Source organism: Vicugna pacos, chromosome 2, assembly GCF_048564905.1.
Source record: "Vicugna pacos chromosome 2, VicPac4, whole genome shotgun sequence".
Lineage (NCBI taxonomy): Eukaryota > Metazoa > Chordata > Mammalia > Artiodactyla > Camelidae > Vicugna > Vicugna pacos.
In genome coordinates, this window is record NC_132988.1 from 67,508,551 (window position 1) to 67,529,342 (window position 20,792).

The following is a 20,792-nucleotide window of genomic DNA, read 5'->3' on the forward strand; positions in this document are numbered from 1 at the left end:
GGAATATTGCCTCCCTCTCCCTGACTCCTCTAGTGACAATGCTCAGTAGATTTTAGCTCCTAAATACTGAATCTACCTCCCATCTTTCAGTCCCACTGCTATGGTTGAAAATCGGCTCCTTCAAAACTTGTGCCTGGGCCTTTGCAGTGGTCCCCTCCCTGGCACTTGTATGTGGTTCTACTCTATCTTTCCTCCCCTTACGTGTTTCCCCACAACACAAGCAGTCAGGATGGTAGCTCTAAAGTACAAATCTGAGTATATTACACTCCTGCTTCAAACCCAATGTCTCTCTCTGTGTGAATTCCACAATTTTATCCCTTCATTGGCCTCACCCCACCCCTACCTTCAAGGCTAATTATCTTATCTTCTAAATTATCTACTCTTTCCTAACCCTGCTGGATTGGTTGACACCTCTACAACTTTGTACATTCATTTCCCTCTTCCTACAGTACACTTTTTTCTTGGGCAAATTTCTTCAATGACAATTCTCTTATTCTCCAATGACAGCTAAAGTTATCTTTGACTTGCCTTCCTCAGAGTTGAACACCTCTTTATTTGGGCCACCCCTGCATCTTGCACATGATTCTGTTGTAGCGATTATCACACTGGTTTACAGTTGTCGTTCCCACTCTGGACTGTGAGCTGTGTGACAGCAGGGAGTGTGTCTGATTCATCTTTGTACCCTCAGTGTTTAGCATATTGCCTTCCATAGGCAACACTCAGTGCATGTTTGACAGATAAATACATGAATGAATTAATGAGTAATTAAGAATCAACAATACGGTAAAGGGAAGAAGATAATGACGCATTGTTTTTGTTTTGTCTGTAAATCATGTTGCCAAGGGTAAGTCGAAATCCATGGGAATCTAAAGCAAGATGGAAGCCTGAAGGTGACCTCAGTGGTGACCCCCCACCATGGATGGTCATTCCAGGGGTTTGGATCAGTTCTGAGTTAAGTCACTTATGATTTCACTAAGCTTTTCTGAGCTCATTTTATTTCCATTTCTCAAGGAACAAGGAGAAAATCTGTTTTTAAGATCTCCAGCACTTAATATAAATGTCCCCTGAAATTCTGTGTACATAATGGCACTTTGGGAAAGGATCAGGATTCTGTCATATCAGAGTATAAAAAAACATCAAGAGTCTATTCAAACCAAAATATATTAATAAGAACATGCTTCCCTGAGGAGTCAACCTCTATTTAAAAAAATGGGTAGATTCTGATACACTACAGTATTGGTGTAACCACTGATAACAGCTTACACATGTTAAGCCCATACTACATGGTAGGCATTGGACCAATTCCTTTGTCAACTTCATACCATCTCATGAAGAGAGTATTTTCTTTATTATCATCAGTTCCATTTTATAGATGAAGAAACTGAGGTTCAGAAACTTAACTTGTCTAAGGTGGCATAGGAAGTGGTGGATACTTGGCTCTAGAGCTTGTGTTCCTAAGTATATTAAGTGACACTGACAGCCCAGAGTTACTTACATGCCTGATGACAGATGTTTAGATTGTTGAGGGTAGGCAGGTCTTGAGGCAGGAAACTCTTAAAGAAGGCCTCCAAATACCTCTTATTTCCTGAACCTAAACCTCATAAAAGATAACCGCTTGGGAGGTTGCTTCCTTTTTGCTTCTAGCTAAATAGGGCTGAGGGGACTACTTCTCTTCAGACACGTAATCCTTGTTGTAACCAGTTTCTGGAGAAGTTTAATTCGTGTTTATATTTTTCTTCTGGGATCTCAGTAATGTTATAGTTCGTCCAGATTACAAAAATTAATTGTACCCTTCCCTTTTTATAGCCCAAATCTAAGCATAGATTATTTTACTAGAGATTATTCCACTTAAAACAAGATTGAGACTAAACCCATGGTAAAATGAAAAATTAAAGGTTCACTTTAAAATCAGATACCAGTTGCAGTCCTTGGTTTGAACTCCAGCATCAAAAAACAAAATAACACATTTGAAACAATACGTATGTATGGCTCTGACTAATAGTACACTCAGTTACTGTCTTTGGCAAATTTGAGCTTGTATCTTCCCTCTGGCTGGGAACTGCATGCAAATTAAGTCCTCATGGAGGATCAGTAGTTACTGGATAACAGCTAAGAAATCCCTTCTGGGTCCACCCAAGAAAGTAAGCCAGACAAGTTCTGCAGATTTCCTGCTCCTGTCAGGGGAATATGTACCAGCAGCGGGCAAATATACCTGAAAAAACCAGACTGCTTTTCTGTTTTCTCTCCATGAAGGCTTCCTGCTAGCTCAAAGGGATTTTTACTTCCTCAAACCCCCTAAAATACTTATTGTTTGAGTCATATATTTGACAATTATATTCTGCAATGTGGCAACGCTTATGTTTATAAAATCTCATATGTCATGTCATCTTGTTATTTTACATGCATAAATTTCCATGTGTAAATCACATTATAGACTCCAGATAGAGAAAGGACTGTATTATGTAGACCTCGGCATTTTTCACAGTTTTGCACAAAGGAGGTGCACAACAATATTTTGATAAACTGATTAACTCTCCAGCTATGGTTAAGTTTAAACAATGGTGTGAAGAAAAAATGCTGGCTTTTGCATTGCTTCAAGACTTTTTGACTGTATCCTGTCACCTCCCCTTTTTCTCATGTATTTATTCATTCAACACAATTGATTAGGAATGTCCTATGTTTCAGGCACTGTGACAATACCTGATAAAGAGTATGAACAAAAAGTTGTGGTCCTTGGGCTCATAGAATAGAGAGACAGATGGTGATGAATAAAAAGAATTAAGTACAAAATGCAACTAGTATGGGAAGGTATTATAGGATAATGGCCAGGGGTCTATAATTACTTCCAGGGGGGTAACATGACATCTGAAGGATCATAAGAAGTAAGCAACAAAAAGTAGGATCATGAAGAAATTCCAGGCAGAAGGAAGAGAATTTGTAGATAATCCCAAAGAGGACCATTGTGGGCAGAGGACAGTGAGCAAGGAGGAGAGTGTAGAAGTTGGAGAAATAGTCAGAGCCTCTAGATACTAGATGCCATAGCACTCCTCCTCTCAGTGTGACAACCAAAAAGTGCTCCCAGGAATTGCCAAATAACTTTTGGGAAACAAGATTGCCCTCAATTGAGAACCACTGGGCCAGATTATAGGTCAAGAGAACTCAGCCAGAAAGGGAGTCCATCTGCTCTAAAAAACTCCAGGAGAGACTCAGCACTTGGAAACATTAAATACAAAAAAGAAGAAGGGGTGAAAAGAGAAATTAAAAAGCTAGTCACATTTCTATACACCTGTAAAAACCAGTTAAAAACATGTACTTTGAAAAGATATCAGTTAACAATGACCGAGTACAAACACACACAAACACTAAAAAAACCCAAATAACGACAACAATAAATCTAAAGAAAGGTTAACTGGACCTTTTAGAAAAACACTGTGGTATTATTGAAATACAGTAAATAAGTATAAGTAAATGATGTCAATTATTTAGTTAAGTCAAAATCTCAATATGAAGGGTGTGTGTGTGTGTGTGTGTGTGTGTGTGTGTGTGTGTTACTTGGTATGGAAAAGAAAAAGAACAAGAATAATCACTATATTCCTGAAGAAGATGATGATAAATCCAGGTGTATGGGTTGAATGGTGCCCCCCAAAGATATGTCTAACTCTGGAAATATGTAAATGTGTCCTTATTTGACAGAGGGTCTTTGCAGATGTAGATAAGATGAATCATTGTGGAGACATTATCCAGAAACACCCTGAATCCAATTATAAGTGCCCTCCTCAGAGCAGAGAAGCACAAAAACACAGAGGAGGAGGCCAGATGAAGATGGAGACAGAGATTAGATTTATGGAGTCACTGTCATGAAATGTCTGAAGCTACTGGAAGCTGGAAGAGGCTAAGAGGGGTTCTTCCCTAGAGCCTCCCAAGGCTGCTAACATCTTGATTTCAGATTTCTGGTCTCCATAACTGTGAGGAAGTAAATTTCTGTTGTTTTAGCTTGCTAATTTTTGGTAATTTGCTACAGAAGCCCTAGGAAACTAATACAACATGTATCAACACATTTCAAACTGTAGAGGTTGAAGACTTGTGATATCGACACAGTGAAAAACAAGCTGAGCAATGGAACAGATTAGAGAGCCCAGTAACATCCCACGTTGTACGTGGAAATTGGAATTTGGGCGGCGAAGGCATGGCAGATCAGCCAGGAAAGGACTGACTATTCAGTCAGTGGTGCTAAAAGAAGTGCTTATTTTCGTAGGGGGAAAAATGAAATTAAATGCCTAACTCAAAAACACTATCACGGCTGGTGGTCATGCAGATGTCTACAAACCCCTTGGAAAACCACTGATCATAATCTAAAGTTGAGTCTGTGACCCAAGAAACTCTGTGCTTGGTTTATGATCTAGGGAGGCTCTTGCACATGGAATAGGAGGCATAAGGATATGCATTACCTGCATTGTTCATAAGTATAAGAAGTAAAAACACTCCAAATGTTTGCAATCATAAAATGAATTAAATGGTATATTCTTTCTAGGGCATTCTACACAGAAGTGAAAATAAATGAGCCTAGAGCTACATGCAACAAAATGAAAAATTCGTTAAAACCAGAATGTTGAGTGAAAGAATAAATTCACAGAAGGATATAATATGTTTCCATTTATATTAAGAGAGTCAAATTGCACAATATACTATTTTCTGTACAATTAGTCAAACTGAAGTTTTCACTGTGCTTGGCAAAACAAATTAAACAGAAAGTAAGGATTTAAAAAATGAATGAAAGGAAAAAATACAAAATACCAAGACACATCATTACGAAATTTTAGAAAACTGAAGAGTAGAGTATAAAATGTCTAGAGAAAGAACAGATCACTTAAAAACACACTTTCTCCTCAGCCACATGTAACAGTAATAAAAATGAAGCAAGGCCTTGGATGGTCTGATGGGAAATTATTTTTAATTTGAAGTTTTACATTCAAACTATCAGCTGAATGGAATACAGAATAAAGGATTCTCTTGGCATAAGTAAGTCAGAAATATTACTTCTCATGCTCTTTTTCTTACAGAAGGTACTTGAGGACATAACCCACCAACCACATCAAGGAAAACATGGGATGCAAGAAGTACTGGGTTCACACACCAGAGCAGTCCTTTTATGACCCATGTTTATCTCTGTGAAGGGGTAGAAAGCAACCAATTCAAACTAAAGCAGGGAGCACAAAGTTTTAAGAAAGAAGAACTCAAAAAATAAAGAAATATTGAGACCTTGGAAATACCTGAAGATACTATAAAATGGCTTAAAAAAAGAGTGAGTCTATCTATTCAGACTTTTTTCTTGGCGCATTATTCCTTGAATGGCCCAAGAAGTGCAGTAACAAATAAAAAGTGTTGGTGAAGACGTGGAGAAAAGGGAACTTTCATACATTGTTGGTGGGAATATGAATTGATCCTCTACACTCTAGAAAATAGTACAGAGGTTCCTCAAAAAATTAAAACTAGAGCTACCATATGATCTAGCAATCCCACTTCTGGTATTTATTTGAAGAAAATGAAAACACTAACTCAAAAAGATATCTTTACCCCCATGTTCACTGCTGCAGTATTTACAATAGCCATGACATGCAAGCAACCGAAGTGTTCACTGATGAATGAGTGGGTAAAGAAAGTGTGACATATACATACAGTGGAATATTATTCAGCCATAAAAAGAATGAAATCTTGTCATTTGTGACAACATTGATGGACCATGAGGGCATTATGCTAAGTGAAGTAAGTCAGACAGAGAAAGATAAATACCATTTAATCTCACTTGTTTGGAACCTTAATGAACAAACAAACAAAGGAAAAAACCCAAACTCACAGATAGAGAACAGATTGGTTGGTGGTTGCCAGAGGTGAGGGGTGGGAGATAGGCAAAAGGGTGAAGGTGGTCAAAAGGTACTAACTTCCAATTATGGAGTAAATGAGACTTGAGATGTAATGTATAACATAATGACTATAGTTAATAATACTCTATTGTATGTTTGAAAGTTGTCAAGGGAGTAATCTTAAAAGTTTTCACTATACAAAAAATTATATAAAACTGTGTGGTGTTAAAAAAAAACAACTGTGTGGTGTTGCATATTAACTAGACTTATGGTGGTGATCATTTTTCAATACATAAAAATACTGAACATTATGTTGTAAAACTGAAACTAATATAATGTTATCTATCAATTATATTTCAATTTAAAAATAAAATAATCTAAACATAATTCTGAATAAAGCTACCTCCCAATAAAACGAAAAAAAAAAAAGAACTATGGCAACAGACTTGTAAAAAATACTATTCTGTTAAATGACAAACACTATTTAAATAGCTAAGGAAATGAGAATACTCTTTGCTGGTTTTCAACATTGAGAATCAACTTGTATAGTGATAAATAGCCAAATAAAATGCATATGCCCTTCTACGTTGTTAATAATTCAGAGAAAGGAGAGTGCAGTGAGTAAAGAGTGGGAGTGCCTAGCTCCTCATCCTTTAATTGAGGTAGTGTCAGTAGCTAATCATAAAGAATCACACTAATTCACTCCCTTTTCTATAGACCCATTTCTTCTTTGTTCCAGAATAACTCCTAAGCTTAAAAAAGTACACTCTAGGCTAACACCCTGGGTTCTGCTAAAGAAATCTGTGGTCTCCATAGACATGATTTTCATTGAACAGAAAATGAAAGACTGTTCTAGTTGAGTTTCTGCTATGATATGTAAGGATTTAACTTGCCTAATAAACTTTTAAAAATTAGAAATGCCTTGACAAGTGCCTCAGTTTTCAAGGAAAACCGAAATATTTGAGGGGCATGACTAAGTTTGAGATTGATAAGAATCAGAGCACACATCCTTGTATGTGACCCTTTATGTGCTTTTAAAAGTAAAATAAACAAAATGATAAGGCAAAGATAGCAATCAAATATTCTTATGTTAAAATGTTTCAGGAAAATGAACCAAGAAAGAAAATCAAGAGTTTAAAAATAGAATATCTGTTTCAGCCAGTAATTTCCTCCGGTACTAATTAGTTGCCTGCTCTAATCTACATACATTAAACGTACATGACATTATCCTAAATATTTTACATACATTAAGTCATTTCATCCTCACAGCCATATGACCTACATACTATATTATTATCCTCATTTTACAGAAGAAGAAATCAAGCTTGGAGCAGCTAAGTTCCTATAACAACCACAAAGTAAGGCAGAAAAATAACATTCATAAACTTTCAAAGTTTCTGTTGGACTTACCATTCTCTCAATCTGATGACTTCTTTCCATAAACTCTCTTGAGGTTCTCATTCCATAATTTTCTTTGTATTTTATATTTGTAACTTTAAAAGAGGCAAGATAATAGAATGACTTATCATCTGAAAGGTAAAAATAAAATATCTGTGCTTAGATATTATCAGTACTTGTCCCCCATCTCCAGGAAATAGGTTTACTATAATGCAGCTTATTTCTTCTTAGTACAAAATACATTATAGTCAGTTTTCAAATATTTTATAATTTCATTATTGCACCCAGCTAAAGTAGAAAATTCAGATCTCAAAGTATACTTTCAGAACACTCATTTATAGTGTTTACCCACATAGAAATTTTTATACAATTAGATAAACAACATACAATGAAGTCACATATTGAAGGCAATTGCTTACAGTCATGTAAAAATGATCAATTTCCTTAAAGAATTATAATATAGATATATCATAGTTAAACTGTATTATGAAGGTACATTGAACAAGCTATCACTTTTTTCTATGCTACTGATAAGCTTAGTTAGATAGAAACCTGTATTTGTTGTTTTCACTTTCTTTTTGCCCATTCAGTTCTCAAGTCTCTGTAATTTACTCCTAACACACTACTGAAGCTGCCATTGTCAACAACAACGGTTGTCATAACTAATAGCCACCTTTGCTTTGCTTTGGTTTTGTTTTTTTTTTTTAAATCATCTTGATTTCTTTGTGGTCTTAATCATGTTCCTTGAAATCTAGTCTTTAGTTTTATGAAGCCATTTTATAATTTTCTTTCTTCCTCCTGGTCACTCCTCAGTTACTTTGGAGGACTCTTTATTTCTACATCTATATCCTTAGCCATTCAATGACCTAAAGTTGGCCTGGTCATGTTAAATAATTTCTTAGGTTTATCCTAACTATAATGCTATTTGTTGATGTTAAAAGGTAAACTGAGGCATGTTTGGATTTGCAAGACTTTATTTGAGCATACATAGATTCAGATCTGGCAGCACCAAACTAAAAGTGGGTTAGGAGCACTTCACCAACAGGAGCTAGGGGAGATAACGTCAGGTTTATAATAAAGTAAAAACTGGTCACTTACAATTATTGAAATCCTTAGGATAAAAATAACTTCATCAAACACACTTCAATCCTGGAGATGTAAATTTTACCCTTAAGTCTGCTAAAATCCTTACTTCTGTTTTGGTTATTTCACATATTTCATTCTTTTTAACTTCCTCCTTTTCAGATCCATTTATTTCTATTCTTTAATATCAGTATTTTAAAAATAAATTTTCTTCTTCTTGGTGTTATTCTAGTTACTACCATGTGTGTTTTTTTGTTCTGTTTTGTTTTGTTTGCTGACTTTATTTATTTATGCTATAAAAAAACATACATTACTTTTCTGAAATGTGTGTCATCTTAGTTGCTTCTGTCTTACCTCTTCTACTAGTTTATCATCTGACAGAGACTATCTTCTCTTTTGTTTTACTAAATTGCCATCCTTTTCAGGCTAATCTCAATGAGCTTCATGAGAAGTCCATGTGACCAATTTATTAACCTCTTGATTGTTAACCTCTGTATTTCCTTTTGTTGCTATAACCAATCACCACCAATTCAGTGCATTAAAACAACACAAATTTATTCTCTCACAGTTCTGAAGGTCAGAAGTCTGAAATGAGTTTTACAGGGCTAAAATCAAGACCTGTTTTTCCTGGAGGATCTAAGGGGAGAATATTTTTCCTGGCCTTCTTTGGCTTCTAGAGGCTGTCCTCATCCTTAGTCTATGCTGAGGCATCACATTGTTTGCTTGCTTCTTGTCACTATGTAGTCTTCTTCCTTTGACCTTTTTGCCTCTCTTTTATAGACACTGGGATTACATTTAGGGCCTACCTGGAAAATCCAGAAAGATCTCTCTTTGAAATCCTTAATGTAATCACACCTGGAAAGTCCCTTTTGACATATAAGGGAAAACTCATAGGTTACAAAGATGCAGGCACATGTCTTGGGAGTGTGGGAACGTTATTTAGCCTAATACAACCTCTATGATATTTTAAAAATATTTTTTAAACCATTATTTTTAATATCACTTTACTTTTTTCTTTTTTGAACACACACAGTATTGAAGATAAAGGGATTTTAAACTTAAAACTACTTCACTACCTTTTAACCCAAAGAAGATATTAACAAGAAAGATACATCTGCAGGGGTTAATGTGGTTTATCCTTTTATTTCACGAGAGTCTAAGAAATAGGTATCATCAATCCCCCGGTAAAGTGGATAGGAAGGTTAACTGAGCATGTTGGACAATATTTCATTTTTTCCTGGGAAGTCTTTCAAGTATGCTTTTACTGTTGAGTCATGGGATTCTATAAAATTCTAAGCAAAGTCTCAGTCACATGTGATTGTAAATACACATACCAATGACAAAGGTAACTGACCATGGTTGTTTGTCATTTGGTTGAACTGTGGTCCTGACTATCCATTTTTGCACATAATGCTGAGTTAATTCTGAGTTTTCTCTTCTCCCCCCAGTCATGAAACAATCTCTTTTTCCTTCAAAAATAATGTGTAATCTTTAGCCCTTTAAAGATTTCTTTTAAGATAACTTTTCTCATATCAGCTTTTCTTGGGGAAACTTATTAATATATTGATTTTTAAAAAAGCATATTAAACTCAACAATGACATCCTTATTCTAAAGATAATCTTCATTCTTTCTCTTTTTAAATATACATCTCTTTTACATGTGTCTATCTATATAGTAGTGTATATTGCAAGATTCACTGGCTGGAAATAAGCACCACAGGGCTCAATATATGAACAAACTAAAATTTAACATCAATAAAGAATTAGTCATTAAAATGCTAATAGCATGCAAATAACATTTTTTATACAACAGAGATTTTTACGATGTTAAGTCATGGAGCACTTAGGCAATAGAAATGTGACCTGGATACTTACCCTCAACAACAAAATGAGTAACAATACCAATTGCAATTCCTATGATTGCTACAATTGCCAAAGTGTAAAGAGCTAGCCTTATTGGGTCCCAAAATTGTTGTTTTCTTTGATATTCAACTTGTGGGTAATCAGCTTCTGAAAATTCAACTGGTCTGTGATAATGGAAAGAAAAACATTAAGACAAATTTCAGTATGGTTCTACTCTTGTGTTCACTTGCTCTTTTCCTCTATGAGAATAGTTTTTACTGTTAATTAATAATAGGATACTTAGATTTTAAAAGAACACAAGGTTTTAATATGTATACCTTCCCCCAACACCTCAATCACAGTGTAAGTTAGTTAAAACTCTACTGATGTTGACATTCAAGTGAGGATATCTTCCTGCTACACTTTGTCTGACATATAGGCAACATGAATTTTGAGTGGTGAGGTATAAAGACTTACTTAATAAAAAGGTAATTTATAAATAACATTTTCATATTTTAATAAGGGACTTTTTAGCAATAAAGTTATATAATTCATCAGTTTTACTTGAGTAAAAGTAGAAGATTTTAATATGCATAATTAAAAATTTCTGAATGACTTGTTCTTAAAGTAGCAACATTACTCTTAAAGTCCTGAATTGATTCCTCACATTTTTATTAGCACCTCCCAGTGAAACCACAAATTGTGAATTGTACTTGATAAGACTCCAGTCCCCATGACTGGATGCTTTTCCATGTGACACTTACCTGTCCCAACTCATGTACTACCTCCCCAAGCAGAATATCTTAAGCCATTTAAATTATCTTCCTCCAACCTGAGAGCTGGTATTTATTTACTTCATTTTCTGAATCCCCAAATAGGATTCAATATTTAATATTTGCAAATGAGATATTTTTGTAAAAGTTTTTACGTTTTAATTTTATCTAACAAATATTTATTTAAATTTTACTCATTAAATGAGATAATCTTGAGCATAGTATCTACCATATTATGATAATGCTTCAGAAACTATCCTAGAGCCAAAGAGGTATAAAGATTTTAAAATATACTCTTTTCCTCCAGGACACTCACACTTTAAAAGGGGATACAGACATAGAAACAAGTAATTAATATAGTGTGAAATGTGCCAAAATAGAACTTTGTACAAGAAGAGAAAACAATTAACCTCTTGGAAGGCTGTGTCAGGAATTTTATCAAGAAAACAACACAATTAAAACTTTGAGTGATAGAAGTTCTCCAGGTATAAAAAAGGAGAAAAGAACAGAAAAATAGCATGTGCAAACAAACAAAAAACCTCAAAAAATCTAAGAGTGTGAAACAGCATTTATCCCTAATAATTAATACTGGGAAAAATATACATGTAAAATGCGGCTTTTGCCCTCAAAGAATTTATGGTCTCCCAAAGTATATCCATGATTGCAAGTCTTTCACAGTATTGCTATGCTAGAAAGAGGATATGGTAAGGCTGGTGGGCTGGACAAGCTTATGAGGAGTCTTATAACCCAAAGGAAAGAGCTTGAAATTGACTCTGCAGGGGGTGGGCAACCAATGAAAGTTTTAATTAGGCTAGAATTTAGAACAATCACAGAGGTATGAATGAGAATTAGAGCAAGAGTGTAGCTAGGAAGACCAGTTTAGAAGTAATTTTGAAGGTCCAGGAGAGAAAGGGTGAGGGCCTGAACTAAGGCTGAGGCAGTGGGGTGGAGAGGAGGAGATGATTTAGCTCTAGTCCTGGAGCTTTGTTCCCGGCTTAGCTGTGGGACAAGGAAAAGATTAATGGCTCCTTTGTTTCCATGTTCATGTAATGTGTCTCCAGTTAAGATGCTGAAAATTAAATGAAGAGAAAGTGTTTCCAACATAGACATCAAAGTTGTTAATAATGAGCAGTGTGCTGTCTTCGCACTTGGTCTGAGCCAAGTGGAAAGTATCCATTTTTTATATCTTCCCGTTGACTCATTTTATTTTAATTGTGTCACTAACACCTGTTTGCATGACTCTAATAAAAGTAGCTATTCAAGTTGGTACCACACAACCCAGAAAAAAACAAAAAAAAGTTACTTATATTCCCATGTACAATGCCCTCCTCCTAATTCACAACTGAAGTCTCCAGTTCCAAAATCCAGGCATTAAGTAGTCTTGATTATTTAGTGTATGGATATTTTGGTTGCTGCAGGTTTTTTCTTTTTAATTCACTTCCTTTCCCCCTAAGTTTCGTCAATTTGGTTTCAGTATCCTGAGCCCTTCAATAAGCAAGAAATGACAAAAATCAAATTCTCTCAAATTTATGGGGAGGATGTTATATTACATCATGATAACACTGTATCATGGTAAAGGAGATTTTTAAAAATCATAGCCATATTTAATTTTAAAATGAGTATTGTCTGGTAATCTGCTGCTCTCAGTCTGATATAACTGTAATATTGACTTTATCTCATGTCAAAGTTGAAATAAGTTTGGCCAAAAACTCATTTCCGTATCTTGAACAGAGTTGTAGGGAACAATATGCAGGTACCAGCTAACTGCAAAGGAAGTGATGTTTCCCTAAGAGGGGAAAAAAGTTCATAAAAACCTAACAAAGTACTCAGAAAATTTAAAGAAATTTGTTAGTTAGGCTGTTGTGAAATGTCTGTGATGAGCATAATAGATAAAACACATTCAAAGCAGTGTTAAGTGTGTAATGAACTTTGAGAACTTGGCTATGATAAATTAGAAATATCTTTTTAATGTACAATTGGTTCAGACTTTGAAAAAAGATTATTTTAATTTGATCACACTTAAAATCCCTTTATATATTTCTATATGTTTCTTCTGATTTGTACATTACAATTATTTATTCATTTAATCTGAATGAGTCTAATAATAAATGGAACTTTTGATAAAAGCCTTTTATGCTAACTAGTATTGCATCTGTTTAAGAGAGAGAATTAAGCGTAAACTTGTTCTTTAAAAAAAGTCCATTAAAATGAACAAAATAAAGGAACTAAAGTCTTTCAGTAATTTGAATAAAAGTAAAACTAGAGTGGTTACACAAATGAAGTACCCATGTAAACATTATTAGAAAAAGCATGAAATTCAGCATCAGAAATCCAAAGTTCAAGTCTTTGGTCATATATTAACCTTTTTATCTTGATGTATCTGATTTTAAGAATCCCTTGCTGATTAAATTAGGGTGATAATATCCCCCCCAACTTTTAAAGAGGTTGTGACGACTTAAAGTTATGTATGAGCTATTTCATAATTTCTGAATAACTATATGAATAGAAATTGTCAGAAGCTATAAGCTTCTTTGAGGAAAATAATAGATTATTCTACTGCTCTGTATCTAACCATAACTAGCATGATTACTGACATAAATATTGCTGCTCTTTGAATGAATGAATGAATAATGAATGAAAGAGTTACACTCTTAGATTCTACATCTAGAAAAATAATTTGCATACGAAAGCTAAAAAATTCTAAAATAAAATTATTATCAATACTTACCAATTATTTTATAAACACCAACCATATTTTAGGCACTAATAATTACTGAATACACAGTGAATAAAATGAAAATGTATGATCCTTGCTGTTGTAGTGTCTGTAGTCTAGAAGGAGAGAAAGATAAAACTAGTAAGCATAGAGAGCCTTAAAGTTGTGATAATAGCTATGAAGAACATGAATAAGATGACTGTGACTGAAAATAAGAGTATATAGACTGGGCGGGGAGAGGGAAACTACTTGAAAAGAGGGAGTCAGGGAGACCTCTTTGGGAAGGTAGTATTTATGCTGAGACGTGACTACGAGGAGATCTTCCACGTGTAGAATTGTTGCAAGTCCGTTTCTGGTGGATAGAAAGTGTGCGAAGTGCCTGCATTAGAAAATAACTTGGAGTTGGACTTATTGGCCATTAATCTTATCAACTAGGCCATTAAAATTATCATGGAGAAGCAGTTATAAACCAATGAACATTTCCTGGCTTAAAATATTGTTAATAAAAGAAACATTTCAGTTTCTTTAGCAGAAGAAATTTCTTTTATATTACTGCAGAGGTAACCCCTGTTTATATTTTCCTATGGTCTTAGCCTATGCTGCTTTTTCATTCTTATGACTTAACTCAGCTAGATATAGTAGACAAGCTACATTACCAGAGAGCTGAAAGATAACATGTAGAAAAAAAAAAAAACCTCAGTCTTACACCTTTCTTTTGAGACAGTCTCACAAATGTTTTGATCAAGAGAGCAAATATAACCTCTGTGACTGCCAACCACCCCCCAAAATGCCACCTGTGTAGTTTAGCAATTAAGCCCAAGAGTTATATCCTGCTTTAGAGGCAGCTCTTGGGTGATAAGCACTATAATCATGTCTAAATAAACAGGTGAGAAAGCTTGCCCCTTCCCAATCACCTGTTGTAACGAGCTGTATAATTAGTGTATCAGAGATAGCTGATGATTGGACGTATGACAGTTGCGTATTAGAGAGAGCTTATAGCTAGTTCAGTCTTGAACTTTTAAGAAGTTTATTTAAGCAATTGAAACAGACCTGCTTTTCCATAGTTTCCTTTATAGAACTTTTCTCAAAATGGAGGCTTTTATGACAAAATTAATTGATTTTCTAACGAGTTATTCAAGGAGCACTGTGCAGAAGTAGGCCACCTTCATTATATATTGCATTAAACGGCGTGTCTTTTATGTCAGGCACATTGGGACAATTGTTATATAAGTAAGACATATTCTAGTCCCTCAAGTCTCAACGTAGGTAAATCTTTTAGATTCTTGATTTAATGTGAGAGTCCATGAAATAAAAGTCGTTCAAAATCCAATGAAACATGAAGTTACATGGAAAAGTCATAGTAATTTTGACCAGATTAAAGAACAATGAGTTACAAATAAGTCATGATAATGAAGATGTGTAAGATAGCCTATTAGTGCCTAAGTTATTATTTCAGAATTTTCAAAGTTAATCCATTTGTTTCCTTTTAAAGAGTTAAATTGAAATATTTGTAAGCATACAAGGTTCAGGTGGATTGTGCAAGTCACAAGAGGACACTCACGATGAGAGAGATATCCCCAGACTAGAGTAAAACTTCATTAATCACTAACATCACTGCCAGGTGTTCTCTGGATGGTATAGCTAAAGATTTGTCAGATGACAAAAGGGTTACATTTAAAATTTATATTTAAGATTGCTTTTGTACCTGTCTTTTTTTCTTGATATGACCTCACCCACTAATTTGAGATACTTTATAGCATGTAGTTTGGCAAAGTACTCTGCCCTTTAAAAAATTTAATCCCTTGGTTTAATTTATTCAGCTAAAAAACGGGGATTTGAACCAGCTCTTTACTGAAATATAAGTGCTGGCATCACTTTTCCCATTTCTAGATTTAATAATACAATCAGTGTGTGTTTGATTTTCTAAGGTTGTATCACCAGAAAACATCTATGCTATTACTGAGTAATTATTTGTTGGTTTAGCGTCGACTGACTGCTTCTCATCTTCTCTAAGCTACTTGTAATACACGACTTTCCAGGGAAAATACGTACATTTATATCTCACATTTAGTTTTTAATAATAGAGACATTTAAGCTATGTAAACTATAGTATTTTATTTGTGGATTTAGAGGAAAAGCTTGTTCTAAGCCTTTTAAACTCGAGTATTGTCTACTTTCTCTGAACTCCAAATAGGTTATAAGTTTTTCCAGTACTTTTCTCTCCCAAAGTCCTACTTCGTGACTATGAGTTCATAGTAAAGGCCCCCAAACTACATATTAATAATTAGACTTGGTTTATTCATGTAAAATATGTCAAGTGTTTTCAGGTAAAGGTCTCTAGTATTGAACTTGGAATATCCAAAGCCACATGAGGCATGATCTGGTTGGCAGGATTGTTACATGTCCTTTTGTTACAGTTATTTCAGTTCTTTTTAAGAACCTTTATTATGTGCCTAATATATTCCAAACACTGGGGATAAAAAAATTTAAAAACAAAATCACAACAATACAGACTTTATATTCAAAGGGTTTATGGTACAGTAGAAAGGAATAAAATAATAAAATCATTTAGTGTCATAGGAAAATCATAAACTTACCAAGTATTGTGATAAGAAAACATACAGGATTGAACACTAAAAGTTGTTTGGGAAAGGAACAGAAATGGGTACAGGAAGGAGTTCTCAGATAATATGACAGCTGAGCCACCCTTGAAGGATAAAGAGAGTTCTCCAGCATGGAATACTGGTTAAATACATCCTGCCCCTTGTACTCCTTGCTTACAAGCAGAACAATTTCACATTATCATGAAAGCACCTTTTAAAACAGAAATATGACCATAGAATTTATTCGGAAGTGAAAGAAAACTCCCTGATTAGTAGCATTTTCCACTACCACTTCAAAGAAAAATTGATGAAATTGACAAAAGAAAATAATTCACATTATTTCAGATAAAAGGTGAGAAGAAGTAAAAAGAGTTTAAGAATATCTGGGAAGCCATTTTAATGGTTTAAACAGTTTAATTTACTTAGGCTTATGACAATGCAGTACTTTGGGAGATTTCTTCCTATGGGAAGACTGTTGGCAATACTAGAAAACATGGGTCAGAAACATTGGCAAAATGATAGGTAGTAAAAAAAAAAAAAAAAGAAGAAGAAGAACTGATTGTATTGTTGCAGCACTTAAATGATCCAGCTACCTAAGTAGTGACACTGGTATTTTCATGACAAGGCAAAATCTGCTCTGGACTTCATAAGAATTTCAAAGATAAACAAATCAAAAGACTCTGGCAAGAAATTGTCCTTGGTTTTGTCCAAAAGACACACGTGGTCATATTCTGTAAATGCCACGATAGTAAGTGACTGCAGAAGCACAAGGAACTGGTGAAGTGGTGGAAACTCGGGGAATTTCAAGTATGAGTTAGTCATCAAAATTTACTTCCCTATCAGCCAGATATGACTGCTTTGGCAGGCACTGGAGAAGGCAAAGCTGCAGAGTGTGGGCAGAAATTGCACAGCATCCTGTTCCTTTACTAGAATGTGTAATAGCTCTATAGGCGGGGTGGGGGTGGGGGGAGGCAGGATGTTAGTCTTGTTAATTCGTATTTATCTAGTACAATATAATACAGAAGTATGTAAAACATTTCAGGAAATCAGTGACAAAAATTTCATGTGTTTTCCAAAAATTCCTTAAACATCTTTTAAGACCTTTGAGTTCTAGATCTGGCATAAGATCTTTACCCCTTTATAGCTGACCTTCAAAATAATGATCGCTATCATGTAAGCACCCAGAATCAACCTCCTCCTGTGCTATGACATCAGCAAGGTCAGCTCTGCCTCTGAAAGCAGCTCCACAAGCAACAATATTTAGTAATTTAATTTAATTCTTGCAAATATGAATAACATTTCTATGGTTTCCCCATATCCTTAAAAAATATGGCAGACATTTCAAGATCATCTATTTTCTGGTTGACTACAAAAGTTGCATTAGAATGATCACATTTTCTGCCTCAAGAAGACTTTCTGATTACTATGATTATCAAGTATCCTGTTAATAAGACACCTGATTTTATTTGTTGATTCAATGTATGTTCATTGACCATTTACTTATTTCAGACACTATTTTAGATAGTAGGGATATAGCAGGACTGAGAATATGTTCTCTGCCTTCACATCTCCTGAGGGGAAGACAGCAAGAAATAAATCTATACATAAATGTGAAGTGTCAGGTAAGAGGATAGAGAATGAATGGAGGTGGGTTGAGATTAGAGATCAGGGGAGACCTTTTTGCAAAGGTGACATCTAAGCAGAGATATGCACAAAGTGAAGATGAAATCATTCATAGATCCAAGGGACACGCAAATTCTTTAGCGTGACCTTGATGGAGCCCTTGGCAGCCTGATCTCCCATACAGCACCTTCTCATCTCACATTTGATTCACCAGCCTTTACCTGCTATACACCCAGGAGGACCTTATCACTTTTCAAGTGTCACCTCTATAAAGTCTTTTCAACATAGGAAAATCCTATAAGAAAGGAACCAGTAGACATGTAGCAGATATAAACATGAGCCATTTATTCCCTGCTGTGCCAGGGCTTGGAAGAACTAGGAAAGTCTGGAATCTAGAGAAATAGTCTTAGAGGGATCTCCTTTCTCTGAGACTGTTGTAGACACAAGTGTGTATTTATACATCTGAGAATAGGAATTTGAAGACTCCTTTCTTGGTTTTATCCGGAAAGCCAAACAGAATCTCAAAATTCATAGTTAAACATGTTATAATTAATCCACTTAAATCACCAGTGCTATAATCTCCTTTATAGTATCACTACTATAATGTTGGCCAGCCTATCCTTGAAATCCTTCCTTCCTAACTTCCCAAGGAAACTCCTTCCACCTTTGAATAACCTGATGGTGGTTTTAAAGAATGCATTCCTAAACTTTATATCCATTACGCTAGTTATATTTCCTTAGGATCACACAAAATGGATCTAATCCTTCTGTCACATGTAATTCATTCAACAAGTTCTGACTGAAAACCTAGAGTATGCCCAGCACTGTTATAGGCACTGGTATTCACTGATCAACAAACCTAGGTCCCTGCTGTCACATGAATTAAAATCAGGTAAACATATTCAGTTCTTTTCACCAGTGAGCCAAATCCCCTTACTGCCTTGGGGAAACAATTAGGGACATATTGAGAAAAAATGTCCCAAACATCTTTCAACAATTGAGAAATATTAATAGGCATCATTTAACAGATGAATATAAATGATGAAAGCACAGCTCCCTGAGAATTTTCTGAGTATGCTTTTTACATTCAGAATTGAAGGCTTTGGCCTTGTTTTCAAATCAACTAACTCAAAATTGGAAAGAGACCCAAGAGTTTATGTTAAATAAAGTTGTATATTAATTTGACTCAGCAACACAAAGGAAAGGAGGATGAGTTGGCCAAGGGTTTAAGTACAAAAGAAGTTATTTTGTGAAGACTGTATAAACATTTTTAATAAAGTGTGACCAATATTGAAATCTTTATAACCACTCTTCTATGACTTCTCTTTAGGCATATTTCTGTTTGTCCTTAACGTTATAAAATGTTACCAGGAAACGCTGTACAATTAATTTGAACTTGATAACGTGAATCCATTATATAGCTGATGCCATCGAGATGAGAATTTAAATACATGACTATTCTTGATACTAAAGAAATGTAAATAACCAGCTTAAGTTATGCTCCTCCATGTGCAGCATCAATATTTATGTGCTAATCAGGTCTTCTCAGGACAGCAGCCCTAAGGGGAATTCTTTTTATACTTTACACATGTCTTAACACACTTGTACTCAACTTGCAGCATAGATACAAATTAGATATTCTGTCTGGGCACAGTCCTCTCTACTTCTTCCCAAAAAGCATTCATTTCTGGGAATGCTGATGCTTAGTAGTACTTCTTTAATGACATAGGTTACCTGAGGTTAACAACCTTCCTTAAAACACACACAAACACAGTGACACACACATGTTAATGTAGAGAAGCAGCAACAGAAAACTAACACAATATTCATTCACTGTAAATGAAATTTTCAGTACACAAAGGAACCTTTTTCAACCTCAGCAATATCCACAGACTCAGAAACTTCCTCCCCAGTGTTTTGCCTTGGATATGAGACACAGTGGAATTAAATCACCAACAATGAACCATCTTTTATTATGGTCTGCTCTATGGTCAGTCGAAAGACATAAAGTTTGTTTTGAGTTGAGATGAAGTATAATCCCATAGTGATTAAAAGCACCCTAAGGAGTCCAGCTGATCCCTTTTAAATTCCCACTGTAATGCTTAACAGCTGTGTGACTTTCGACATGATGTGTAACTTCTCTGTGCTTTAATTTTTTTAATCAGCGAAATGGATATAATAGTATCTAATTCATAGGTTTCTTATGAAAATAAAATGAGATAATGTATGTAAAATGCCATATGTACTATAAAGTTTTTTTGCTGTTATTAAAATGCCACTAACTGATCTTTATAAAAATCCATTGTTTTCCCAGGAATAACTGAATTCAACTGTCTCCTCTTTTTCTGTGTAGCCATTTTATTCTGGTTCTCACTTCAGTGGAACATATTTTCCACACTCTTATCTGACTTTCTTGCCTTGAAAATAAAATGGTTCTAGTAGAAGTCCAAGGATGGGAATGAAGACTAACAACTCTTCAATCATTTGTCAAAGACATGGTATTAAGCCCCCTCAGAATAATCAAGGCCACTGTGCAGTTTGATCCCATTTTTCTTTTATGCCTTATTCAGGTTGAAGCTCACCAGTTAGAGGTGGTTTCTGTATAAATTCTGTATTGTATTAAGCATGACGCTGACGTAATTGAACCCCAGCACCGTAACCCCAGAACCCAGCTCTTCTCCTTGTTTTACCTTGTTTGCCTAGTCTGCTTCTTACAGCTGAAGCTTGCACATCTGCCATCACAATTTTCACTCATCTCAGTTCAGTATTTCTGAAATTATTCTTTCTCTTACATTGACTCTCTGAATAAACACTTTCTCTTTACAGAATTTTTATGACTGTTATAACCACTCAGACATTCTTGCTTGCTATATTACAAGACCATGAAATAGAT

At 35.0% G+C, this 20,792-nt stretch overlaps 1 protein-coding gene across 3 annotated transcripts in view; it reads right to left on the minus strand.

Moving 5' to 3' along the window:
* LOC102537198 (transmembrane serine protease 11F) overlaps nucleotides 1–20,792 on the minus strand; it is a 62,014-nt gene that overhangs the window by 16,341 nt on the left and 24,881 nt on the right. The window contains exons 3-5 of one of the 3 annotated variants that reach the window (XM_072940820.1): nucleotides 13,686–13,789; nucleotides 10,218–10,369; nucleotides 7,272–7,390 (exon numbers count right to left, since the gene is read on the minus strand). In XM_072940820.1, coding sequence (XP_072796921.1) covers nucleotides 7,272–7,322 — 51 coding nt within the window. In that variant the 5' untranslated portion in view covers nucleotides 7,323–7,390; nucleotides 10,218–10,369; nucleotides 13,686–13,789. Of the gene's footprint in view, nucleotides 1–7,271; nucleotides 7,391–10,217; nucleotides 10,370–12,260; nucleotides 12,408–13,685; nucleotides 13,790–20,792 lie in introns of those variants that run through there. The other 2 variants (XM_072940825.1, XM_006217850.4) reach the window with 2 other exon arrangements.